The sequence below is a fragment of the Lissotriton helveticus genome, chromosome 5_1 (assembly GCF_964261635.1).
Source record: "Lissotriton helveticus chromosome 5_1, aLisHel1.1, whole genome shotgun sequence".
NCBI lineage: Eukaryota > Metazoa > Chordata > Amphibia > Caudata > Salamandridae > Lissotriton > Lissotriton helveticus.
The window spans coordinates 1,339,883,988-1,339,911,335 of NC_136065.1; the positions used below are offsets into that span (position 1 = coordinate 1,339,883,988).

At 45.1% G+C, this 27,348-nt stretch overlaps 1 protein-coding gene across 3 annotated transcripts in view; it reads right to left on the reverse strand.

Moving 5' to 3' along the window:
* LOC144755373 (copine-5) overlaps positions 1-27,348 on the reverse strand; it is a 1,407,230-nt gene that overhangs the window by 342,265 nt on the left and 1,037,617 nt on the right. For all 3 annotated transcript variants that reach the window (XM_078644209.1, XM_078644208.1, XM_078644207.1), the window contains one exon: positions 15,857-15,960. In XM_078644209.1, coding sequence (XP_078500335.1) covers positions 15,857-15,960 — 104 coding nt within the window. The remainder of the gene's footprint in view (positions 1-15,856; positions 15,961-27,348) is intronic.

Genomic DNA, 27,348 nt, shown 5'->3' on the forward strand with positions numbered 1-27,348 from the left:
GTTTCTGATTATTCGTACCCTACCTCAATGTGGTTTCTGAGCATTCATAGACTGCCTCAGTGTGATGTCCGAGTATTCATAGTCGGTCTCAGTGTGGTTTCAGAGTATTCGTAGGCTGTCTCAGTGTGGTTTCTGAGTATCCCCAGGCTGCTTCGGTGTGGTTTTTGGGTATTCGTAATCTGCCTCTGTGTGGCTTCTTAGTATTTGTAGGCTAGCTCAGTGTGGTTTCTGAGTATTCGTTGACTACCATAGTGTGGTTTCTGAGTATTCGTTGACTACCATAGTGTGGTTTCTGAGTATTGTTAGGCTGAGTCAGTGTGGTTTCTGAGTATTCGTAGGCTGCCTCAGTGTGGCTTCTGAGTATTCGTAGGCTGCCTCAGTGTGGTTTCTAAGTATTCCTATTCTACTTCAGTGTGGTTTCTGAGTTGTTGTAGCCTAACTCAGTGTGGTTTTCGTGTATTCGTAGACTGCCTCAGTGTGTGTACTGATTATTCATAGGCTGCCTCAGTGTGGTTTCTGAGTATTCATAGGCTACTTCAGTGTGGTTTCTGAGCTGTCGTAGGCTACCTCAGTGTGGTTTTCGAGTATTCATAGGCGCCTCAGCGTGTTTTCTGATTCTTTTTAGGCTGCCTCAGTGTGGTTTCTGAGTATTCATAGGCTACTTCAGTGTGGTTTTTGAGTTGTCGTGGGCTACCTCCGTGTGGTTTCCTAGTATTCATAGGCGCCTCAGCGTGTTTTCTGATCCTTTTTAGGCTGCCTCAGTGTGGTTTCTGAGTATTCATAGGCTACTTCAGTGTGGTTTCTGAGTTGTTGTAGGCTACTTCAGTGTGGTTTTCGTTTATTCCTAGGCTGCCTCAGTGTGGTTTCTGATTATTCGTAGGCTGTTTCAGTGTGGTTTTCCAGTATTCGTAGGCTGCCTCAATGTGGTTTCTGAGTATTCGTAGGCCACCCCAGGATGTTTTCTGATTCTTCGTAGGCTGCCTCAGTGTGGTTTGCTGAGTATTCATAGGCTACTTCAGTGTGGTTTTTGAGTTGTCGTGGGCTACCTCAGTGTGGTTTCCTAGTATTCATAGGCTACAACAGTGTGGGTTCTGAGTTGTTGTAGGCTACTTCAGTGTGGTTTTCGTTTATTCCTACGCTGCCTCATTGTGGTTTCCGATTATTCGTAGGCTAACTCAGTGTGGTTTTCCAGTATTCGTAGGCTGCCTCAATGTGGTTTACGAGTATTCATAGGCCACCCCAGGATGTTTTCTGATTATTCATAGGCTGCCTCAGTGTGGTTTCTGAGTATTCATAGGCTACTTCAGTATGGTTTTTGAGTTGTCGTGGGCGGCCTCAGTATGGTTTCCTAGTATTCATAGGCGCCTCAGCGTGTTTTCTGATTCTTTTTAGGCTGCCTCAGTGCAGTTTCTGAGTATTCGTAGGCTACTTCAGTGTGGTTTCTGAGTTGTTGTAGGCTACTTCAGTGTGGTTTTCGTTTATTCCTAGGCTGCCTCAGTGTGGGTCTGATTATTCGTAGGCTGCCTCAGTGCGGTTTCTGAGTATTCATAGTCTGCCTCAGTGTGGTTTCTGAGTATTCGTACGCTGCCTCCATGTGGTTTCTGAGCATTCGTAGACTGCCTCAGTGCAGTTTCCGAGTATTCATAGTCTGCCTCAGTGTGGTTTCTGAGTATTCGTACGCTGCCTCCATGTGGTTTCTGAGCATTTGTAGACTGCCTCAGTGCGGTTTCTGAGTATTCATAGTCTGCCTCAGTGTGGTTTCTGAATATTCGTACGCTGCCTCCATGTGGTTTATGAGCATTCGTAGACTGCCTCAGTGCAGTTTCCGAGTATTTATAGTCTGCCTCAGTGTGGTTTCTGAGTATTCGTACGCTGCCTCCATGTGGTTTCTGAGCTCTGTAGACTGCCTCAGTGCAGTTTCCGAGTATTTATAGTCTGCCTCAGTGTGGTTTCTGAGTATTCGTACGCTGCCTCCATGTGGTTTCTGAGCATTCGTAGACTGCCTCAGTACGGTTTCCGAGTATTCATAGTCTGCCTCAGTGTGGTTTCTGAGTATTCGTACGCTGCCTCCATGTGGTTTCTGAGCATTCGTAGACTGCTTCAGCGTGGTTTCTGAGTATTCATAGTCTGCCTCAGTGTGGTTTCTGAGTATTCGTACGCTGCCTCCATGTGGTGTCTGAGCATTCGTAGACTGCCTCAGTGCAGTTTCCGAGTATTTATAGTCTGCCTCAGTGTGGTTTCTGAGTATTCGTACGCTGCCTCCATGTGGTTTCTGAGCATTCGTAAACTGCCTCAGTGCAGTTTCCGAGTATTTATAGTCTGCCTCAGTGTGGTTTCTGAGTATTCGTACGCTGCCTCCATGTGGTTTCTGAGCATTCATAGACTGCCTCAGTACGGTTTCCGAGTATTCATAGTCTGCCTCAGTGTGGTTTCTGAGTATTCGTACGCTGCCTCCATGTGGTTTGAGCATTCGTAGACTGCCTCAGTGTGGTTTCTGTGTATTCATAGTCTGCCACGGTATGGTTTCTCTGTATGAGCAGGCTGCCTCAGTGTGGTTTCTCAGTATTCGTAGGCTGCCTCTGTGTGGTTTCTCAGTATTCTTAGACTGCCTTAGTGTGGTTTCTGATTATTCGTACCCTACCTCAATGTGGTTTCTGAGCATTCATAGACTGCCTCAGTGTGATGTCCGAGTATTCATAGTCGGTCTCAGTGTGGTTTCAGAGTATTCGTAGGCTGTCTCAGTGTGGTTTCTGAGTATCCCCAGGCTGCTTCGGTGTGGTTTTTGGGTATTCGTAATCTGCCTCTGTGTGGCTTCTTAGTATTTGTAGGCTAGCTCAGTGTGGTTTCTGAGTATTCGTTGACTACCATAGTGTGGTTTCTGAGTATTCGTTGACTACCATAGTGTGGTTTCTGAGTATTGTTAGGCTGAGTCAGTGTGGTTTCTGAGTATTCGTAGGCTGCCTCAGTGTGGCTTCTGAGTATTCGTAGGCTGCCTCAGTGTGGTTTCTAAGTATTCCTATTCTACTTCAGTGTGGTTTCTGAGTTGTTGTAGCCTAACTCAGTGTGGTTTTCGTGTATTCGTAGACTGCCTCAGTGTGTGTACTGATTATTCATAGGCTGCCTCAGTGTGGTTTCTGAGTATTCATAGGCTACTTCAGTGTGGTTTCTGAGCTGTCGTAGGCTACCTCAGTGTGGTTTTCGAGTATTCATAGGCGCCTCAGCGTGTTTTCTGATTCTTTTTAGGCTGCCTCAGTGTGGTTTCTGAGTATTCATAGGCTACTTCAGTGTGGTTTTTGAGTTGTCGTGGGCTACCTCCGTGTGGTTTCCTAGTATTCATAGGCGCCTCAGCGTGTTTTCTGATCCTTTTTAGGCTGCCTCAGTGTGGTTTCTGAGTATTCATAGGCTACTTCAGTGTGGTTTCTGAGTTGTTGTAGGCTACTTCAGTGTGGTTTTCGTTTATTCCTAGGCTGCCTCAGTGTGGTTTCTGATTATTCGTAGGCTGTTTCAGTGTGGTTTTCCAGTATTCGTAGGCTGCCTCAATGTGGTTTCTGAGTATTCGTAGGCCACCCCAGGATGTTTTCTGATTCTTCGTAGGCTGCCTCAGTGTGGTTTGCTGAGTATTCATAGGCTACTTCAGTGTGGTTTTTGAGTTGTCGTGGGCTACCTCAGTGTGGTTTCCTAGTATTCATAGGCTACAACAGTGTGGGTTCTGAGTTGTTGTAGGCTACTTCAGTGTGGTTTTCGTTTATTCCTACGCTGCCTCATTGTGGTTTCCGATTATTCGTAGGCTAACTCAGTGTGGTTTTCCAGTATTCGTAGGCTGCCTCAATGTGGTTTACGAGTATTCATAGGCCACCCCAGGATGTTTTCTGATTATTCATAGGCTGCCTCAGTGTGGTTTCTGAGTATTCATAGGCTACTTCAGTATGGTTTTTAAGTTGTCGTGGGCGGCCTCAGTATGGTTTCCTAGTATTCATAGGCGCCTCAGCGTGTTTTCTGATTCTTTTTAGGCTGCCTCAGTGCAGTTTCTGAGTATTCGTAGGCTACTTCAGTGTGGTTTCTGAGTTGTTGTAGGCTACTTCAGTGTGGTTTTCGTTTATTCCTAGGCTGCCTCAGTGTGGGTCTGATTATTCGTAGGCTGCCTCAGTGCGGTTTCTGAGTATTCATAGTCTGCCTCAGTGTGGTTTCTGAGTATTCGTACGCTGCCTCCATGTGGTTTCTGAGCATTCGTAGACTGCCTCAGTGCAGTTTCCGAGTATTCATAGTCTGCCTCAGTGTGGTTTCTGAGTATTCGTACGCTGCCTCCATGTGGTTTCTGAGCATTTGTAGACTGCCTCAGTGCGGTTTCTGAGTATTCATAGTCTGCCTCAGTGTGGTTTCTGAATATTCGTACGCTGCCTCCATGTGGTTTATGAGCATTCGTAGACTGCCTCAGTGCAGTTTCCGAGTATTTATAGTCTGCCTCAGTGTGGTTTCTGAGTATTCGTACGCTGCCTCCATGTGGTTTCTGAGCTCTGTAGACTGCCTCAGTGCAGTTTCTGAGTATTTATAGTCTGCCTCAGTGTGGTTTCTGAGTATTCGTACGCTGCCTCCATGTGGTTTCTGAGCATTCGTAGACTGCCTCAGTACGGTTTCCGAGTATTCATAGTCTGCCTCAGTGTGGTTTCTGAGTATTCGTACGCTGCCTCCATGTGGTTTCTGAGCATTCGTAGACTGCTTCAGCGTGGTTTCTGAGTATTCATAGTCTGCCTCAGTGTGGTTTCTGAGTATTCGTACGCTGCCTCCATGTGGTGTCTGAGCATTCGTAGACTGCCTCAGTGCAGTTTCCGAGTATTTATAGTCTGCCTCAGTGTGGTTTCTGAGTATTCGTACGCTGCCTCCATGTGGTTTCTGAGCATTCGTAAACTGCCTCAGTGCAGTTTCCGAGTATTTATAGTCTGCCTCAGTGTGGTTTCTGAGTATTCGTACGCTGCCTCCATGTGGTTTCTGAGCATTCATAGACTGCCTCAGTACGGTTTCCGAGTATTCATAGTCTGCCTCAGTGTGGTTTCTGAGTATTCGTACGCTGCCTCCATGTGGTTTCTGAGCATTCATAGACTGCCTCAGTACGGTTTCCGAGTATTCATAGTCTGCCTCAGTGTGGTTTCTGAGTATTCGTACGCTGCCTCCATGTGGTGTCTGAGCATTCGTAGACTGCCTCAGTGCAGTTTCCGAGTATTTATAGTCTGCCTCAGTGTGGTTTCTGAGTATTCGTACGCTGCCTCCATGTGGTTTCTGAGCATTCGTAAACTGCCTCAGTGCAGTTTCCGAGTATTTATAGTCTGCCTCAGTGTGGTTTCTGAGTATTCGTACGCTGCCTCCATGTGGTTTCTGAGCATTCATAGACTGCCTCAGTACGGTTTCCGAGTATTCATAGTCTGCCTCAGTGTGGTTTCTGAGTATTCGTACGCTGCCTCCATGTGGTTTGAGCATTCGTAGACTGCCTCAGTGTGGTTTCTGTGTATTCATAGTCTGCCACGGTATGGTTTCTCTGTATGAGCAGGCTGCCTCAGTGTGGTTTCTCAGTATTTATAGTCTGCCTCAGTGTGGTTTCTGAGTATTCGTACGCTGCCTCCATGTGGTTTCTGAGCATTCGTAAACTGCCTCAGTGCAGTTTCCGAGTATTTATAGTCTGCCTCAGTGTGGTTTCTGAGTATTCGTACGCTGCCTCCATGTGGTTTCTGAGCATTCATAGACTGCCTCAGTACGGTTTCCGAGTATTCATAGTCTGCCTCAGTGTGGTTTCTGAATATTCGTACGCTGCCTCCATGTGGTTTATGAGCATTCGTAGACTGCCTCAGTGCAGTTTCCGAGTATTTATAGTCTGCCTCAGTGTGGTTTCTGAATATTCGTACGCTGCCTCCATGTGGTTTCTGAGCTCTGTAGACTGCCTCAGTGCAGTTTCCGAGTATTTATAGTCTGCCTCAGTGTGGTTTCTGAGTATTCGTACGCTGCCTCCATGTGGTTTCTGAGCATTCGTAGACTGCCTCAGTACGGTTTCCGAGTATTCATAGTCTGCCTCAGTGTGGTTTCTGAGTATTCGTACGCTGCCTCCATGTGGTTTCTGAGCATTCGTAGACTGCTTCAGCGTGGTTTCTGAGTATTCATAGTCTGCCTCAGTGTGGTTTCTGAGTATTCGTACGCTGCCTCCATGTGGTGTCTGAGCATTCGTAGACTGCCTCAGTGCAGTTTCCGAGTATTTATAGTCTGCCTCAGTGTGGTTTCTGAGTATTCGTACGCTGCCTCCATGTGGTTTCTGAGCATTCGTAAACTGCCTCAGTGCAGTTTCCGAGTATTTATAGTCTGCCTCAGTGTGGTTTCTGAGTATTCGTACGCTGCCTCCATGTGGTTTCTGAGCATTCATAGACTGCCTCAGTACGGTTTCCGAGTATTCATAGTCTGCCTCAGTGTGGTTTCTGAGTATTCGTACGCTGCCTCCATGTGGTTTGAGCATTCGTAGACTGCCTCAGTGTGGTTTCTGTGTATTCATAGTCTGCCACGGTATGGTTTCTCTGTATGAGCAGGCTGCCTCAGTGTGGTTTCTCAGTATTCGTAGGCTGCCTCTGTGTGGTTTCTCAGTATTCTTAGACTGCCTTAGTGTGGTTTCTGATTATTCGTACCCTACCTCAATGTGGTTTCTGAGCATTCATAGACTGCCTCAGTGTGATGTCCGAGTATTCATAGTCGGTCTCAGTGTGGTTTCAGAGTATTCGTAGGCTGTCTCAGTGTGGTTTCTGAGTATCCCCAGGCTGCTTCGGTGTGGTTTTTGGGTATTCGTAATCTGCCTCTGTGTGGCTTCTTAGTATTTGTAGGCTAGCTCAGTGTGGTTTCTGAGTATTCGTTGACTACCATAGTGTGGTTTCTGAGTATTCGTTGACTACCATAGTGTGGTTTCTGAGTATTGTTAGGCTGAGTCAGTGTGGTTTCTGAGTATTCGTAGGCTGCCTCAGTGTGGCTTCTGAGTATTCGTAGGCTGCCTCAGTGTGGTTTCTAAGTATTCCTATTCTACTTCAGTGTGGTTTCTGAGTTGTTGTAGCCTAACTCAGTGTGGTTTTCGTGTATTCGTAGACTGCCTCAGTGTGTGTACTGATTATTCATAGGCTGCCTCAGTGTGGTTTCTGAGTATTCATAGGCTACTTCAGTGTGGTTTCTGAGCTGTCGTAGGCTACCTCAGTGTGGTTTTCGAGTATTCATAGGCGCCTCAGCGTGTTTTCTGATTCTTTTTAGGCTGCCTCAGTGTGGTTTCTGAGTATTCATAGGCTACTTCAGTGTGGTTTTTGAGTTGTCGTGGGCTACCTCCGTGTGGTTTCCTAGTATTCATAGGCGCCTCAGCGTGTTTTCTGATCCTTTTTAGGCTGCCTCAGTGTGGTTTCTGAGTATTCATAGGCTACTTCAGTGTGGTTTCTGAGTTGTTGTAGGCTACTTCAGTGTGGTTTTCGTTTATTCCTAGGCTGCCTCAGTGTGGTTTCTGATTATTCGTAGGCTGTTTCAGTGTGGTTTTCCAGTATTCGTAGGCTGCCTCAATGTGGTTTCTGAGTATTCGTAGGCCACCCCAGGATGTTTTCTGATTCTTCGTAGGCTGCCTCAGTGTGGTTTGCTGAGTATTCATAGGCTACTTCAGTGTGGTTTTTGAGTTGTCGTGGGCTACCTCAGTGTGGTTTCCTAGTATTCATAGGCTACAACAGTGTGGGTTCTGAGTTGTTGTAGGCTACTTCAGTGTGGTTTTCGTTTATTCCTACGCTGCCTCATTGTGGTTTCCGATTATTCGTAGGCTAACTCAGTGTGGTTTTCCAGTATTCGTAGGCTGCCTCAATGTGGTTTACGAGTATTCATAGGCCACCCCAGGATGTTTTCTGATTATTCATAGGCTGCCTCAGTGTGGTTTCTGAGTATTCATAGGCTACTTCAGTATGGTTTTTGAGTTGTCGTGGGCGGCCTCAGTATGGTTTCCTAGTATTCATAGGCGCCTCAGCGTGTTTTCTGATTCTTTTTAGGCTGCCTCAGTGCAGTTTCTGAGTATTCGTAGGCTACTTCAGTGTGGTTTCTGAGTTGTTGTAGGCTACTTCAGTGTGGTTTTCGTTTATTCCTAGGCTGCCTCAGTGTGGGTCTGATTATTCGTAGGCTGCCTCAGTGCGGTTTCTGAGTATTCATAGTCTGCCTCAGTGTGGTTTCTGAGTATTCGTACGCTGCCTCCATGTGGTTTCTGAGCATTCGTAGACTGCCTCAGTGCAGTTTCCGAGTATTCATAGTCTGCCTCAGTGTGGTTTCTGAGTATTCGTACGCTGCCTCCATGTGGTTTCTGAGCATTTGTAGACTGCCTCAGTGCGGTTTCTGAGTATTCATAGTCTGCCTCAGTGTGGTTTCTGAATATTCGTACGCTGCCTCCATGTGGTTTATGAGCATTCGTAGACTGCCTCAGTGCAGTTTCCGAGTATTTATAGTCTGCCTCAGTGTGGTTTCTGAGTATTCGTACGCTGCCTCCATGTGGTTTCTGAGCTCTGTAGACTGCCTCAGTGCAGTTTCCGAGTATTTATAGTCTGCCTCAGTGTGGTTTCTGAGTATTCGTACGCTGCCTCCATGTGGTTTCTGAGCATTCGTAGACTGCCTCAGTACGGTTTCCGAGTATTCATAGTCTGCCTCAGTGTGGTTTCTGAGTATTCGTACGCTGCCTCCATGTGGTTTCTGAGCATTCGTAGACTGCTTCAGCGTGGTTTCTGAGTATTCATAGTCTGCCTCAGTGTGGTTTCTGAGTATTCGTACGCTGCCTCCATGTGGTGTCTGAGCATTCGTAGACTGCCTCAGTGCAGTTTCCGAGTATTTATAGTCTGCCTCAGTGTGGTTTCTGAGTATTCGTACGCTGCCTCCATGTGGTTTCTGAGCATTCGTAAACTGCCTCAGTGCAGTTTCCGAGTATTTATAGTCTGCCTCAGTGTGGTTTCTGAGTATTCGTACGCTGCCTCCATGTGGTTTCTGAGCATTCATAGACTGCCTCAGTACGGTTTCCGAGTATTCATAGTCTGCCTCAGTGTGGTTTCTGAGTATTCGTACGCTGCCTCCATGTGGTTTGACCATTCGTAGACTGCCTCAGTGTGGTTTCTGTGTATTCGTAGTCTGCCACGGTATGGTTTCTCTGTATGAGCAGGCTGCCTCAGTGTGGTTTCTCAGTATTCGTAGGCTGCCTCTGTGTGGTTTCTCAGTATTCTTAGACTGCCTTAGTGTGGTTTCTGATTATTCGTACCCTACCTCAATGTGGTTTCTGAGCATTCAAAGACTGCCTCAGTGTGATGTCCGAGTATTCATAGTCGGTCTCAGTGTGGTTTCAGAGTATTCGTAGGCTGTCTCAGTGTGGTTTCTGAGTATCCCCAGGCTGCTTCGGTGTGGTTTTTGGGTATTCGTAATCTGCCTCTGTGTGGCTTCTTAGTATTTGTAGGCTAGCTCAGTGTGGTTTCTGAGTATTCGTTGACTACCATAGTGTGGTTTCTGAGTATTCGTTGACTACCATAGTGTGGTTTCTGAGTATTGTTAGGCTGAGTCAGTGTGGTTTCTGAGTATTCGTAGGCTGCCTCAGTGTGGCTTCCGAGTATTCGTAGGCTGCCTCAGTGTGGTTTCTAAGTATTCCTATTCTACTTCAGTGTGGTTTCTGAGTTGTTGTAGCCTAACTCAGTGTGGTTTTCGTGTATTCGTAGACTGCCTCAGTGTGTGTACTGATTATTCATAGGCTGCCTCAGTGTGGTTTCTGAGTATTCATAGGCTACTTCAGTGTGGTTTCTGAGCTGTCGTAGGCTACCTCAGTGTGGTTTTCGAGTATTCATAGGCGCCTCAGCGTGTTTTCTGATTCTTTTTAGGCTGCCTCAGTGTGGTTTCTGAGTATTCATAGGCTACTTCAGTGTGGTTTTTGAGTTGTCGTGGGCTACCTCAGTGTGGTTTCCTAGTATTCATAGGCGCCTCAGCGTGTTTTCTGATCCTTTTTAGGCTGCCTCAGTGTGGTTTCTGAGTATTCATAGGCTACTTCAGTGTGGTTTCTGAGTTGTTGTAGGCTACTTCAGTGTGGTTTTCGTTTATTCCTAGGCTGCCTCAGTGTGGTTTCTGATTATTCGTAGGCTGTTTCAGTGTGGTTTTCCAGTATTCGTAGGCTGCCTCAATGTGGTTTCTGAGTATTCGTAGGCCACCCCAGGATGTTTTCTGATTCTTCGTAGGCTGCCTCAGTGTGGTTTGCTGAGTATTCATAGGCTACTTCAGTGTGGTTTTTGAGTTGTCGTGGGCTACCTCAGTGTGGTTTCCTAGTATTCATAGGCTACAACAGTGTGGGTTCTGAGTTGTTGTAGGCTACTTCAGTGTGGTTTTCGTTTATTCCTACGCTGCCTCATTGTGGTTTCCGATTATTCGTAGGCTAACTCAGTGTGGTTTTCCAGTATTCGTAGGCTGCCTCAATGTGGTTTACGAGTATTCATAGGCCACCCCAGGATGTTTTCTGATTATTCATAGGCTGCCTCAGTGTGGTTTCTGAGTATTCATAGGCTACTTCAGTATGGTTTTTGAGTTGTCGTGGGCGGCCTCAGTGTGGTTTCCTAGTATTCATAGGCGCCTCAGCGTGTTTTCTGATTCTTTTTAGGCTGCCTCAGTGTAGTTTCTGAGTATTCGTAGGCTACTTCAGTGTGGTTTCTGAGTTGTTGTAGGCTACTTCAGTGTGGTTTTCGTTTATTCCTAGGCTGTCTCAGTGTGGGTCTGATTATTCCTAGGCTGCCTCAGTGTGGTTTCTGATTATTCGTAGGCTAATTCAGTGTGGTTTTCCAGTATTCGTAGGCTGCCTCAATGTGGTTTCTGAGTATTCGTAGGCCACCCCAGGATGTTTTCCGATTATTCGTAGGCTGCCTCAGTGTGGTTTCCTAGTATTCATAGGCGCCTCAGCGTGTTTTCTGATTCTTTTTAGGCTGCCTCAGTGTGGTTTCTGAGTATTCGTAGGCTACTTCAGTGTGGTTTCTGAGTTGTTGTAGGCTACTTCAGTGTGGTTTTCGTTTATTCCTAGGCTGCCTCAGTGTGGTTTCTGATTATTCGTAGGCTGCCTCAGTGTGGTTTCTGATCATTCGTAGGCTAACTCAGTGTGGTTTTCCAGTATTCGTAGGCTGCCTCAATGTGGTTTCCGAGTATTCGTAGGCCACCTCAGGATGTTTTCTGATTATTCGTAGGCTGCCTCAGTGTGGTTTGCTGAGTATTCATAGGCTACCTCAGTGTGGTTTCTGATTATTCCGAGGCTAGCTAAGTGAGATTTCAGAATATTCATCGTCTAGGGCCTACACAAAAAAAGACTTGCTTGTAACGAGATCAGCTTGTTAGAAAGGCTGTTAACCTTTCAATGACGGTATGAAGGCCTCTCTTTGGCCCTCATCAATAACTAGTCGCTATCAGACGTGACAATCATTTCATCTGATAAAAACTGATACCATGGTGTTTGGTAATTAACAATTACAATAACGACCTTATTTATTTTAGTTTTTGGGGGTTAACATGCAGATTTTGGTGGTTACTGCACCAAAAATGCATATGCCGGTATTTACCAGGTATTTTTTGCTGATAAACATCAGCAGGTTTGACCAGGCGCTATAATTCCCTTATTTGTGGTTTCTCTCAGCGCCACTCGTGAGGGAATCTATGACGTTATTCCGCTGGCTTTTACAACAAAGGGAATCACAACGCGGTCGTTGTGATTCCACATACCATTACTTCGCAAGTCTGGATGTTGGAATAGTGTAATTTACTATTCCACCTCCAGTCTGTGCTGACACTAGGGAAGGTGTTGGATGTTAAATCCAACACCTTCCCCCCCTCCGCAAGTCGTTGTTCCGACTTGCGGAGTAATGGTATGCGGAATCACAACGGTGTCGTTGTAACAACCGCATTGTGATTCCCTGCGTTGTAAACGTTTTGGGGTAAATGTTGTTTACCCTCGTAAGGGCCACTGTCTTTATTTACAATGCACTGAACAAGAGAATACAATACTGCTAATGTGAAAACACAGTATCCTTACCACGTAGAGTACCATGCGCATTATTAGGAAGCAGGCACTATTTTATGAGACACTTCCAGAGGCCACATAATGATGCTGTCTTCTGCACCATGCAGCGTAGTAGGGGGTCTGTGTGCTATTTTGAGCGTCTTCAACGCATACATTAACTGGAAGTATCTCCGAGTTAGTGCATGATGTTTCTGACAGCAGAGCTCGGAAACAAAAGGGGCAATTATGGCCCTGTGTTTCATTACTCTGCTGTCAACAAGACGTGCGCTTACCTCGGATATATGTCTGTGTTTAGGATGCCAAAAAAGAAGGGCACATATCCCTTCTGCACTGGCACAATACAAAAACAGAAACAGTGATACGGACCCACAAAAAGGGAAGAGCTGTTTAACATGTTGAGCTTGCAATCTGGAACCTTGCGCCCCTTTGTTAGGTCGAGCCTCCAGGCAGCACGCATGCGCTGTCACTATGGCGACAACCTCTTGTGTTTAAAAAAAATACTCAAAGGGGGCTTCTATCCCGCCCACACTCACCATTTGTTCACAGCTTAATCACTCTGCTTGGTTGCCTTCTCATTCGGCAAAACTTGCTGTAACGTCACTTCCTGCGGCTTGTGTGGAGCACCGCTCAAACACACATTGATTAAACTTAATTAATGTCCCTCCGCTGGATGCGCTGTTATCTCCAGCATCACCTTTGCTCGCAACCGCCCCTGGCGTCTTTCCTAGTCTAAGATTAAAGCAATTGATTACAGGAGACATTTAATATCAGCAGGCTGAACTTAAAACCTCATAGAATCTGCAATTTTCCAGAGTGAAAAACATGAGGGTGTTAAGGTTAAACACCTTGGCTCTCGAAAAGGATAGGGTGGGGTGTGGGTTCAATGAGGAGCCCATCGCAAAATTTTCACTTGATCTATTTTCAGAAATCATATCAGTGGTTTTGACATCCAATTTTAAGCTCCTTTATGCCAAACAGAATAGTTTAGGAACACTACGCACATAGTACATAAACACAAATGGATTTAAAGGAGCATTGACAAGACCCAATCGGCTCTCTGACAAAAGAGTCTGCAGCTAGCACTGTGTTTTTTCGGCTGGAGGTCACAAGTGGTTCTGTTGCATTATTTTGCCTAAAGCCATTTTAATCGCTGAGAATTCCCCCAGTGGAAAAAGGAAAACAAAAATCTAACAGGCTGCGCAGGGCCATCCTTTTCAGAGAGCTGCAGACATAGATGCATAGCCCTCAGAAACCAGGTGGCATTTATAAGTGCAAAACAAAAAAGCTAACATACTTGGAAATTATGCGTTCCACGTATGTGGAAGTCCTTGGGATACCTCAGCTGGTTAATGCATCTGCTGTGAACCTTCTGTGTAAAAACAGCAGGGTTGAATTGTTGATGGGGAAACACAGCCTGTCATCCATCTAAAGTTGATAAAGTAAGTAGTGAAAGCTGAGTATATCATATGGCAGCTTATAACAGCGCTATGGAGCAACAAGTCTGTATGTTAACAGTTGTCATGTCTCCAAGCATAACATAGAACAGCAATTTGTTCTTATTACTGCAACATCTGCTGCGTGACTCAAACGCGCTCCAAAAGGGTCACTGCTGGGGTTCAAAGAACTCGCGTGGACTCTCTTCCCCCATAGGGTTGATGGAGGAGGTTACCATTTTTGTCTGCCTACGGCTAATGCCGGCTGTAAAGCCCATCTTTTTCCTGTTACTCAGTTCTACAAAACGTGCACTCATCACCAGCTTGAAGAACACACTCACGAATGCTTCTAGAGCATTGGGTACCACAAAAAGAGCAACGCAGACACAAAAATCTCTTGCTATCTCGTAGTATCATGACAACCTAATCCAGTGATACTTTTCCATTCATGTTTTGCTTGCGATGGCTAAAGCTCACTGGTAGCCAACATTTCTAGCGCTGGGTGTTCATGTAATATACCGGCTCAAGCAAAGGAGCTTAAAAGTTTTAAAACTAAACAACTGGACTAGCCTCCACAAAACACAATTTGTTCAACGGAAACGTAAATCAGAGCAGTAAACATGGTAACGCTGTGACATGAAGCCACCTGATCAACCTCACGATGAATGATGTGACCACCAACATGATGTGCTTTCTAAACTAGCGGCAACAAGAACACCACTACTGACAGCGCCTTCTGCACACCACTTTCAGTACAGAATATTGGCCCAGTGTCATTTTTGTCTGGGTTTGTTGGATATCTGCCAACAATGCAGAAATGTGGAATGCTGGGTTACACCTTTTCCTCACAGGGCAAACCTGCTGCCCCAGCAGCACCACTGTCTAAATGACCTAGGGGCATGCCTGAAAAAAAATATGCAAACAGTAGATGTTCCGCACCCAGGATAAAATGCTGCGTTGCAAAATACATATAAGATCCCAAAGGCGAGACCAATTGCATTGCAAATGCTTGTTATGTTCTTACCCATACCTCGCTAGGCACAGAGTGGATGTATACAGTGCTGACTTGCTGCTTTGGCATATCTATACTATCTATACTTTGAAGGTACCTCTACACAGAGCTACCACCTGCTAATTGTTTGATTGACAGCTACCACTAAAACCGATCTAATATTGAAATAGTCGTTTTAGGGTGAAGTTTACTTCCGTAGTGCCCTAAGGATTCTATTGCACTTCTGCATTTTGAATAATTTGTGTTTCCCTGGTATGTAGCTCATGCCACGCTTGTTCATTTTATCTGCTGTACAGTCCTGCCCAGGATGCAGGCTAAAGCATCAACTGTGGTGTGTCCCAGACCTACATCTTTGCAGGCACGCAGTGATTATGCGGAGGTCAACGCACTATAGCCTGTGTGTTGTCGGAGGGTGCCACACAGTTGGCTGTGCTTATTGTATGGCTGAAAAGTGTTTGCCTACCTTGCTAGTGAAACTTGGTGAATGTGGGTTATATCTAATGGGAGCACCATTTCGGTTCGTTTATACTGAAGATATTACTCTGAGATTAACAATACAGAAGGTGTTTCTTTTGGGTCTAGTATAGTGTAGGTGCCCATTTATTTTATTCTGAGGTACATAACACACGTTTAAAGTAGCCTCTCTTGGCAATTACTTGGCACTAATGAGAGATGAGTCCAGGCAGCTGGGCAAGGCATATAATACTTTCTTTTACTTACTATTTTACTCTTGATGTGAAGGAGGAATTCTAAAAAATATGTTCCTGTGTTCAGCTGATTGGTTCTCGTCCACGTTTAAGTTATTTCTTAGGTTCTTGTGGTGTTTTTATCTTTCACTATTTCCTGCATCCCCATTAACCTCACTTTTTATCCCTTCAACTTTGTTTCTCTGTCTGCCGCTTCTTCAAAAGTTCTTCTACGCATAGCTCCTTTATTGTCATATTAACAAAATATCTTCCATCCCACCCCTAAGTCCTCTGTCCCATGTTGCTCCTTAGCTTCTTTTGTCACTTTTCATAGTGCCACTTATGTTTTATCCTTCTTTCATTTTCTCCTCTACAGCTCTGCTCAGCTCTGCTCAGCCCAGCGTCCCTTTTCAGTTCTAGCCCTGGTCATTTTCTCCCCATCATACTTAGTTCATGCCCTGTTCAATTGGTATCTCTTTCTTATATTCAATAATGCTGCTCTCCCCTCCCTGTACACTGCTTTCTCCGCCTGAGCCACATTCCCTCTTTCTATAAACCTTTTGTCTTTCTGTTTCTCCCTTCATCTCTTTATGAGATATCTGGTCTTTTTTGCTTGCACCTTTCTCCAAGTATCATAGAGGGCTCCAGGACTTTCTGAAGTTAACCTACTTACGTTCCGTCTTCGTTGCTTCTGTAGAACACCATGAAAGGATCCGACTTCCCAAAGAAATCTTTCTTGTCCAGCTTGTTGGCACAGAACTGCATGGTTGCAACATCCTGGGGATTTAAAAGGAAACCCGTGGTATGAGAAAGCCAGACATGGTCAGCACAGGTCTAAGAACATAGGAACAAAGAGTCAAAAATAAATGTAAAAGGAGAGAGGAGATTTAGACCAGCAATGAAAGAGGGCATGAGGGTGTGTGAAGCTGGGTTCCAGCAGTAACATACGAGATATGGGAGAAGCGATCTACACATGGACCGGTCTGAGAACGTGTGGACAAGTAGAAAATCAACCCACCTGGAATGCTGATGTTAACTGTTGGAGGGAGTACATTTGTCTCTATGCCCCAGCGAGAGTACCAACGGTCATTAGCATAACATATTATTGGGGTTCTGCACTAGATGAAAACAAGCATTGGCAACAACAGTTGATTTGGTATTGGCTGCTAGTCTTTTTGTTTTGTCTATGCCCGTTTTACTTTGTCATTTTTCCCCAAAACTTTATTATTAGAGAAAGTGAATGATCCTCGTCAGTAAAAAAAAAAAGAAAAGTAAAGGGCTAAAAGCACAAATATTATTTGGTCTCAAAAAGTATACTGCCATAATAGTCACTGGCACAGAATGGAAATACTTTGTGTGTGGATTTGCACCCTGTAGAGGAAAGGGCACCATCACTCACAGTAGGGAAACAGCCTTTACAACACAAAATTTACCTCAAAATGTTTTTAATATGCATCATTTACCACTGAATGCATTTGCCACGCATTGCCTTTACCATGCAAGTCTTTACCACGCATATACCATTACCATGCATGCCTTTTCAGCAACATTTTAAGTATATTTTAATATATTAGATAAGTGAACCCCTCTCTCTCTCTCTCTCTATATATATATATATATATATATATATATATATATATATATATATATATATATTATATATATATATATATATACATACATACATATATATATATATATATATATTTATATATATCACACAAACAAAGGTCGCCCCAATGGAAGGAAGCCAGCAGGCAGGTAAGTGATTCCATCTTTAATAGCAGCATTCGTGCAAGCAGGCAGTTGAAAGTGCAAATGCTATATTAAGGAAGGGCTCATTCAGTGACGTGTTTCACAGCTGTTCAAGTCAGCCCAAGACGAAGGGCAGGAGCCCGAAACGCGTCGGCCGAAGAACTTTGGCTGTTGTTTGTGTACCTGTTATGCTGCAGTCTTCATTAAAAGAAACACAGATATCCTCACCGGTGTGGGCCTCATCTTGGAGGCAACTCTTTTTTGTGGCATTTTGAGCGGCGAGCCCAGCCGCGATGAGAGCCCGGCCGCTGTGACGGATCCTGGCAGTGTCAATTCGACTATTGCTGTTTATGGACGAGGTGCTCTTATGGAGGCTATTTACTGCAACATTTCAGAGCGCACTTGACAGCAGCACCCCACTGTGGTTTTTATTGAACTATTTTATACAGCCTGCACGCCAACTCACATGAGTAACACTAACTCGTTCCAGTTGTTTGAGCCAGTACCACAAGTACCATGAGGCTGCGGGAGCAGCCACGCCCACGGGGGCAGGTACTATATTAAGGAAGGGCTCATTCAGTGGCGTGTTTCACAGCTGTTCAAGTCAGCCCAAGACGAAGGGCAGGAGCCCGAAACGCGTCGGCGAAAGAACTTTGGCTGTTGTTTGTGTACCTGTTATGCTGCAGTCTTCATTAAAAGAAACACAGAAATCCTCACCCGTGTGGGCCTCATCTTGGAGGCAACTCTTTTTTGTGGCATATTTATATATATATGCATATATATATATATATAAATTTGCATCAATTCCAGTTACCTCCCAGTTCCTGGACACCAACAAGAGGACTCGGGTAAAGATTTAAAAAGATTCTCCTTTTAATTTTCGTTCTTGGTAACACGTTTTGTCTGTATCCACAGGCTTGCTCGCACACCCAGTCACTCACCTTTATAGTCAATCACACAGACACTTACTCATCCATACAGATACACACAGACCCACTCACTCATACAGATACTAACATATTCCCACTCACCTATACAGTCACTGACATAGGCACACACTCATCCATATAGCCACTCACATTCACTCACTCACCCATACAGTCACTCATATATCCCATCACCCACCTATACTGCATTTCACATACCCAGCTACTCACCCATAAACCACTGGCACATCCAGTTACTTACCTACTCAGCCATACACACACTCACACATACAGCCCCTCACACACACTCACTAACTCATACAGCCACTGATTCACCCACTCACTCATCCATACAGGCAGTCACACACCCTCTCACCCACCCACACAGACACTCAGACAATCATAGAGGGACTCAGACAACCAATCACTCATTAAAATAGCCACTCATTTACATACACACCCATGCAGCCATTTCGACACCAACTGACAGACTGATACAGACATTCACACACCCAGTCACTCGCCCATACATTCACTAAGACAACCAATCACTCATTTATACAGTCAGTACGCACCCACTTAATCATCCATACAGGCACTCATACAACTGTTGATTCACCAATACACCTTGCTATATATATATATTTAACACTCATAAACATTTTTTAAACACAGTCACCGGATGAAGTCATCAGTGGTGTCATTTAAGATGTCATGAGTGATGCCACTGATCACGTCATGAGTGATGTAATATGTGAGCTCATAAGCAGTGCATTGCGGGGGCTCGAGTTATAATTAGCTCAGCTAACTATAACTATTGAATTTCACTGGTTTTTTATGAGTGAAATCTGAGCCAAACTATAATGTCCCTGTAACCTTTGGTATTTTCAATGAATTTCTAAGGTTTTTAAAATCCTAATTCCTAACTATAACATCCTTGTAACCTTTGTTTTTTTCAGTAAATATATATATATATATATTATGAATTAATAGGGTAAGGGTGTTATAAGGCCATTAGGGGTGGATAAGGATATAAAGAGGTAAGGGTGCTGTAAGGGTATTTGTAGAGTTAAAGGATGGGTAAAGGTATTGGGTGGTAAAGGAGTTTTTAGGGTTTAGCCGTGGGTAAGGGTTGGTATGGGTGTTTCTAGGGTTTAGGGGTGAGAGAGGGTATTGGGTATAAGGGTGTTTTAGGGATTAGGGTGAGTGAGGGTATTGGGTGGTAAGGGTGCTCATATGGTTTAGGGGTATTGGGTGGTAAAGGTGTTATTAGAGTTGGGGGTTGGTGGGGTATTGGGTGGCAATCTCGTGCAGAGAGCTGATTGGATGCCAACACTTCAACCCGGAGAAGACAAAAGGGGCATGGTAGAAATACCTGACTCCCCCTAGGCCTAGTGCTGGGTCCCCCAGCCCCCAGATGAGCCAGGTCCTGGGGCATTGCCAGTTATAATATGTGGGGCTCTTATTAGCCCCGTGGATCACCACCTCCCTGGGACTTAATTTTTAAACTGTATGAGGGCCGCTCTGACCCCCCTCCTGAGGCTCTAAAGAGCCCCAGTGACCACTGCCTTCCTAGGGCTTAATTAATGTATTAGAAGGGGAACGGGCAGACCCTCTCCTTGGACTGCTAGGGTCCAAGGCACCACCACCTCCTCGAGCAAGAAGTATAAACAAAGGGGGAGGGGGCAATGCCCCCAAGGCCGTATTCGGCTGTGGAGACCACCCCCCCCCCCCAGGGCAGGTCATTCACATTTAAAGGAGCCATTATTTGCCCTAGGGACCACAACCCCCTAGAAACGGTTCCCTATGTCCCGAGGTGCCCACCCTTGAGACAAAGAAGTTTGCTGTCGCTTGGTGGGAGCTATGACAGCTCCCACCAAGCAAAACCAAACTGTAAGCTGCTCCCAGGGGGCGGGATCACTGGTTGTAGACTTTTCATCTGTTTTCCTGCCCGCTGTCAAGTGGGCCGGAAAACAGATGAAAACATTGCTCCCACATGCAGGGAACAGCATTTGTGGCTGCTCCCTTCGTGTAGGAGCAATGCTGGCTTCTGCTGAAGGTGTCCCCAATGCTGCACAATGTGTGCCCTGATGCGCTCAAAGGCACCCAGTATCAAGAGGCCAGGTCCAGGGCGATGGGGGTGGCCATGTCGCCCCCACCCCTTGAAATTCTTAATGGAGGTGAATGCATTGTTGATCTATTGGAGTGCAATCTAATATGTAGTGACTGTGACAAGTGGTTTCTTTCTTGCCATCTCATGATGAAAGCAGATTCCATGGTTCTCTCTTTTAATTACACTGATTATGCAAAGGCAAAAGATCATCTGCAAGCTCCGCCAATTTGGCCCCATCCGTATTCCTGAGTATGCAAAGGTCTTCCCACCTTTTCCCACGTTGGTGGACAGCTTGCCAAAAAAAAACTGAGTGCATTTTCCGCTGAATTTGGTGACACATTCTTGATGCAGAGGAATCCAATGACATCTCCACCAAACAAAGAAGCACTTACTTCATAAAATTCAGAGGAAGTACCCTTGTTTGGTGAAGATTCCCCTCTTTCTAGTCCCTTCATCTTCTCTAGAAAGAATTAACCCTTCATCTTCTCTAGAAAGGATTCATATAACCCCAGATTTGTGGATGAAGGCCTCGAGGAACAATCACATTTCCAAAATTACATGCACACCAGGTCACTGGAGACATTTCCTAGGGGTCCATTATGCCACTGTAGAGTAGATTATGCACTTGGCATTTACCCAACAAGGCAGCACTTACTAATTAGTCAATACAAAGTACTCCAGTAGGGTTGATAGTGTGTGCAAAACTGTGGATTCTTTTGATGGATAAATGGGCAGGTGAGGTTCTGTTCTGTCCTAGTCAATCACACAGCTACTGATACAACCCAGACAGACACCCACTCACACACCCAATTAACCACTCTCATATACACTCACAGACCTACACAGCCACTCACACACCCATATAGTCACCCACACACCTTCACACACACCCACAAAACCGCTCACAGGCCCATACAGCCACTTACACACCCATATAACTACTCACACACCCACTCACAGACCCATGCGGCCACTCACACACCATTACAGCTACTGATACATTCACTCAGAGACTCAGAGAACAACTCACACACTCACTCACACACCCAGACACTAGGACACCCACTCACACGCTCATTCTGCCACTCTCATATCCACTCACAGATCCACATAGTCACTCACACACACAGTCACAACCATACAGTCAGTCACACATCTACAAAACCACTCATAGACCCATACAGCCACTCACACATCCACTCAAAGACCCATACAGAGACTCACAAACCCATTCACACCCCTACAAAGGCACTCACAAAAACACTCACAACCCACACAACTACTCGCACACCCACTCACAGATCCATACAGCCACTCACACACCCATTCACAGACCCACAAATCCACTCACATACCGACTCATACACCCTAACACACCCATTCACAGACCCATACAGCCACTCACACACCCTGTCACTGACCTATACAGCCACTCACACACCCAAAAAGCCACTCACAGACCCATACAGCCAGTCACACACCAATAAAGCCAGTCACACACCAAAACAGCCAGTCACATGCCCACTTACAGACCCATAGAGCCACTTACACACCCACTCACAGACCCCTACAGTGACTCACACACCCATACAGCCACCCACACACCCACTCACAGACCCATAAAGCCACTCACACAGCCACTCCCAAAGGTTACAGGTTACAGTTATGAAATAAAATAAAAAAAACACCTTAGTAATTCACTAAAAATACAAATGTTACAGGGGCGTTATAGTGAGGGAATAGAATAAAACAAAACTTAGAAATTCACTGAATAAACCAAAGGTTATAGGAACGTTATAGTTATGCTCAGATTTCACTCATACAAAACTAGTGAAATTCAGCCATATAATTACCTGAGCTAACGAATAACCTACGCCCCCGCAATGCACTACTCATGACCTCACATATTAAATCACTCATGACATGGTCAATGACATCACTCATGACATCTAAAATGACAATAGGAAATAAAAGAACGAATTGATCTCCATATTTCAAATGTAAAAAATGCTTAGCATGAAACAAAACTAATTTGATCAATTTCCTATTATGCAAGAAATAAATTGTTTTTAAAAGAAGCTTACATTGTGCCAAATAGATTAACACAGCTTTCCCCTATTGCAAATGTATCAAAGCATAGCTCCTGGGCCTGAATGTCATTTAGCGAAAACTATGTTTAGCAATTGCTGCTGATGCATTGCAATCCTATATAATTTAAACAAACTGATTACTATGTTTTAAACCTCAAAATTTCCTTATTATTTAATTGCTTTAATTGCTAGTTTCTTGGGGCTATTATCATTCAATTACATCTGTCATTGATGACAAAAATTGTGTGACTCCTGTTATTTTAATCCATGGGATTTTGATGTAACATTTTTGATGGAAAAGATCTTGTGAAATGTAATGCTTTCAGTGTGCAAAGAAAATTAAATACCAGCAAGCCTAATATATTTATTCACGCACAGATTCTTAAAAATCCTCAATGTTTCTAAGGAACAGGTTTTGCCACAAATGAAGTTATGTACTCTTAGGTTCTATGGCAACTGAAAAACAAGCACTGACAAAGCCAATAGATCTTGTCTTTGAGAATTATTGACTGTCAAAGATGTTTAGCCATTCTGTACAGCATCCAGATGCATGGCTATATAAAAAAAAATCCTTTGATTCTTTTTGCATCTGTGCATCTGTAAAAAGACGTGGCTGTTTTTTTCCCTATTTATTTGGCATTAGTAGTTAGATTGGCAAATACATTTTTTTAAAACATGCAAAGTTGTCCTTTTTTAAGCGCAGATGAGGGGGCAACATGGTGGGTGAGGGCAAGGGAGAGAAACATGAAGTGCTAGGGTGAGGGGAGCAACACTACGGGTGTGGGTGAGGGGGAGCAACACATAGGATACGGGTGGAAGGATCAATGCTGTGGTGGGGAGGAGAAGTAGTGGTGACAGAGAAGGGGGAGCAGGTGGAGGAAACAACACAGAGGGCAGGTGGAACAGAAGCAACAAAGAGGGCAGGTGGAACAGAAGCAACAAAGAGGGCAGTGTGGGGAGAAGAAACAGTCGAGACAGCAATGTGGAGTGGGTGTGGGAGAAGCACACAGGTGAGAAACCAATGGGGCAGGACACAAGAGAGAGAGCACAGCATGTAAGGGATGGGGAGAAGCACATGGGCAACAGTGAGTAACACAAAGTGCAGCGGAAGATAAGAACACAAGGAACACAGCTGGAAAACATATGTACTCTTTTGGAGTGCATAACTACAAAGAAAACAGTAGCGCTATAAAAGCAAGCAACTGAAGCACAGAAGCCAGTCAATTAAAAGAGATGGTAAAGACACTCTGCTCCATTAGAGTGACAAGCATAAGAGAGACAAACTGGGGTACAAATAAGAGGCAGGTAAATTAAAGTAACAGGAAATCAACCAATGGTAAAAAATGGGCAGGCTCCAAGGCCCTCTGTGTTCTTGGTAAGTTCACAATATATCTTTCCTAATCAGACACCTGCACTCTTTTCTCGACTCAGCCTAATCAGATTTGAAATCCAATGCATCTACCAAGCTACATATTTGTAACCAGATTTCCAGTTTTAAGTCTAGCTTAGAGACTGCGTTAGCTGATTTGCTATCATTGAGGAATCAAAAAATACATAAATATAAAATATATATATTACTTACTGGCGATCGCCAGTAGGTAGTTATAGTTAGAACCTAGTTTCAATAGGAATTTCCTTTTTTGATATGCTAATAAATTTGGCGTTGTTTGACAAATCTTCATAAAATTCTCCAAACAAAAAGTCTATCCAAGTCAGCTCCTACCCTGAAAGTTTTGGGGGTGATTCATCAAACGGGGGCTGAGAAAAAAAGGGGGGTCCCAAAACGCATTTTCTCCATGTTAATTTCCATAGGAAATTTTGAGAAGGGCTACAGCCCGAACTACTGAACGGAATTACCCCAAATTTGGCAAAAAGGTAGCGCTTGGTTCAGAAAGCGACCTTTTTTAAAATGGTGTAAATCGTTCAGTAGTTTTTGAGAAATTAAAAAAATAAGAGTCAAAAAGTCGATTTCCCATAGGAAACTTTGGGCAAGTCTACAGCCGAAACTACTGAACGGAATTACCCCAAATTTGGCCAAAAGGTAGTGCTTGGATTAGAAAGCAACCTTTTTTTTAAATGGTGTAAATCCGTTCAGTAGTTGCTGAGAATTTCAAAAAATACAAGTTTTGATATCTGGGCTGAGCTTAACCCCCGAGCACGAGCTTCACTGTGATTGGCTGCCAACACTCCAAACCAGGAAGTGTTGCAGCCATCTTGTGACTTGGTAGAACCAAGTCAGAGGAAAACAGTATAAGAAAGGTGAGAAAAAGAAAAGGGGGCAGGGTAGAAACACCCTGACCCCCTAGGCCTGCTCAGGGGGTCCCACAAGGACTCCCTGGGTCAAAAAAAGCATTAAAAAAGTGGGGTCGAGAATCCGGCAGGGAAAAATAAAAAACGTGCGGGCTCCCTCGCTTCGTATTCAAAAAGCCCCCGGGTGGGCCAGGCCCCGGGGCACTTATAAATAATGTTGTGGGGGCCTGCAGGGGCCCCCGCAGCCCCGGTGTCCACCACCTCCCTTGGGTTTATTAAAACAAATGTGGGGGGCACGCAGCACCCCATAGCCGCAGGGACCGCCACCTCCCTGGGGCTACCTGAAGAAATGTGTGGGGGTTTGAACCCACCCCACGCTGCTCTGGGGACTGCCACCTCCCCGGAGCATTCATGCTAATTGGCATGGCCCTCCAAGCCCTGGGGGCCGCCACCTCCCCGGGGCTAAAAAACATAATTAGTGTGGGGGTGCTCAAGCACCCCCACACTGCTCCGGGTACCACCACCTTCCCGGGGCACTTAAGATTGAGATTTGGGGGTCCGTAGCTGACCCCCAGCCCCAGGGACCACCACCTCCCCATGGCTTTGAAATGGAGGGAGGGGTGCCATGCGGCCCCCCTCCTGGAGCCAGTGATGGTCCTGGGGACCGCCACCCCAGGGCTGACTCCTGCAGTGTCCCGGGGCGCTTACACCTGGGACACTGCTGTTTGCTATGACAGGGCGGAAGCCGTGGGGCTCTCGCCCTGTCATAGCAAACTTGCTTTGGTTTTGGAAGCGAGACCAGGGCCTGAGGTGACATGTGTGCAAACACACCCTGTGGCACGTTTTAAGTTGGGGAATTAATTCCTCTTCAATCCTGAGGGTCCCTGGGGGCCAACTAGCCCACCAGGTACCTCCAGTATGTGCCAGGGAGCTGTGTTGCAGAGAGGTGTTCAGAGGCCACACCCCTTTTTACACCTCTCTGCAACACAGCTCTGTGGCGCTTAATGGAGGTACCTGGTGGGCTAGTTGAGCCCGAGGGACCCTCAGGATTGAAGAGGAATTAATTCCCCGACCTAAAACGCGCCAGAGGGGGCGTATTTGCAGAGTGCTGCAGGGAGGGGGCGGGGCCTCCGGTGCGATGCCGTTTTTTTTGCTTTATTAATTTTTTAAGAAGAGGAGCTGTGTGCCCCCCCATTCCTATTTCATTGGCCCTGGGGACCCCATCCTCCAGGGCCTGACCCCTATATTTTTTTTATAATGGAAGGGTGCCCCTCTCCCGAGGCCATATTCGGCCCCGGGGACCCCATCCTCCGGGGCATGGCCAGTGTTTTTTTTTAAATTAAAATTATTGGAGAGTGGCTGCGCGGCCTCCCTCCTAAGGCAATTTATGGCCCCGGGACCCCATAACCTGGGGCCGGCCTTTGCAAATTTTTAAATATTTTTTAATCATGGGGGAGGGGGGCCGCGTGTCCCCCCTCCCGGGCCAAATCATGGCCGCGGGGATCCCATCCCCCGGGGCCTGGCCTTTCGTTGGGGACCGCGGGGGGAGCCCCAATGCCCCTTACGGTCCAAGCCGGCTCCCTGCCTCCTGCAGGAGCCGGCATTGCTTTTTCACAAAGCAAGCGGTGTGCGCACCCGCTACACTTCTCCAATTATATAACTCGCCCGTCGATGGGAGGCTCCAGTGAGACTTCTGGGAAGTGTAGTACGGAAAGCACACAATCAAGTCCTGTATGGACTCCACAAGTGGGCCCGTCCTCGATTCCATGTACGGCTGCTACTGGAATGCGCACACCGCTCACACCGCTTACGTTAAAGCCCCTGAAGAGAAGCAGATGGAGCTTCGAAACGCGTCGGGCAGATCCATTACGGAGCGGCGTCTATGAGCGGATCCCCGTCCTCACCTACACATAAATAAAGCTGCTGCTCGCGTGCTACTCATAAGGTGGACAACCTTGGAGCGTGAATATATATATATATATATATATATATATATATATATATATATATATATATATATATATATATATATATATATATATATATATATATTCAAAAAGTCCGGAATCAACTTAGCTTGCGCTCACGCTGATAACGAAAGTTGAGAAAAGCCACAAACTCCGTGCTCTCGTTTTCAGTGCTGTTTATTAGTGAATAACAGCCCACCAGTCGCCATGACGCGTTTCGCCTCAGCCGAGGCTTGATCACATGTCATGTAGAGAAGAAAGGAAGTGACATAAGTAGTATAGATGGTCACATGATCAGTAGTACATCCTTTACAAATTAAAGTGGTATTCACCAATTCAAGAAGGAATAGAGGGCGCAGTGCCATATTATTGCAATGTTCATAACTCGAGCTGTGTGCTCAAACCATATTACATCAAATCATTATGTACATATATTCACTACCGTTAACATCATGTTGTTTTTAAAGCTATAGACAGGCATATATACAAAATTATAAGAATAATTCAAAAAAATGTGTAGTTTCTTTGAGAAAATATCCATAATTCATATATTTACACCAAATCAACAAAGTATTATTTACAGTCAGTTTTCTTAATAAGAAACCCATAAAGCAGGCCTATTTCATCCCAAAATTTAACTTTATGTATATTACAGTTTTAAATAACACTAAGATTTTGCCGTGCATAACTCTTTAAGGCAGTAAATTGAAGTTGAATATATGTCATGGTTCAGTGCAAATTATACCACAGTGGGTAATGGCAATATAGACCCTCCATCTAAAGATCTATCTCCTATATTTTTATTACTTTTTACTTCCTTGGGGGTCGTCGGTTTAAACATTACTTAAAGTGACAGTGAAATAAAATGTAATCTGTTGCTTATAAAATTTCATTAATGATCAGGCTACCAAATAAGTATATATGAAAAGATGTCACACAGCTCATCGAATACACTCACGCCAACAAGGTATATTATATATCTCAACACCAATTCATAAACATGTGTAGAGATCTTCACTGCAATTAAGTCCCCCAGGCTGCTTGCTATTGAGTTCGAGGATGTA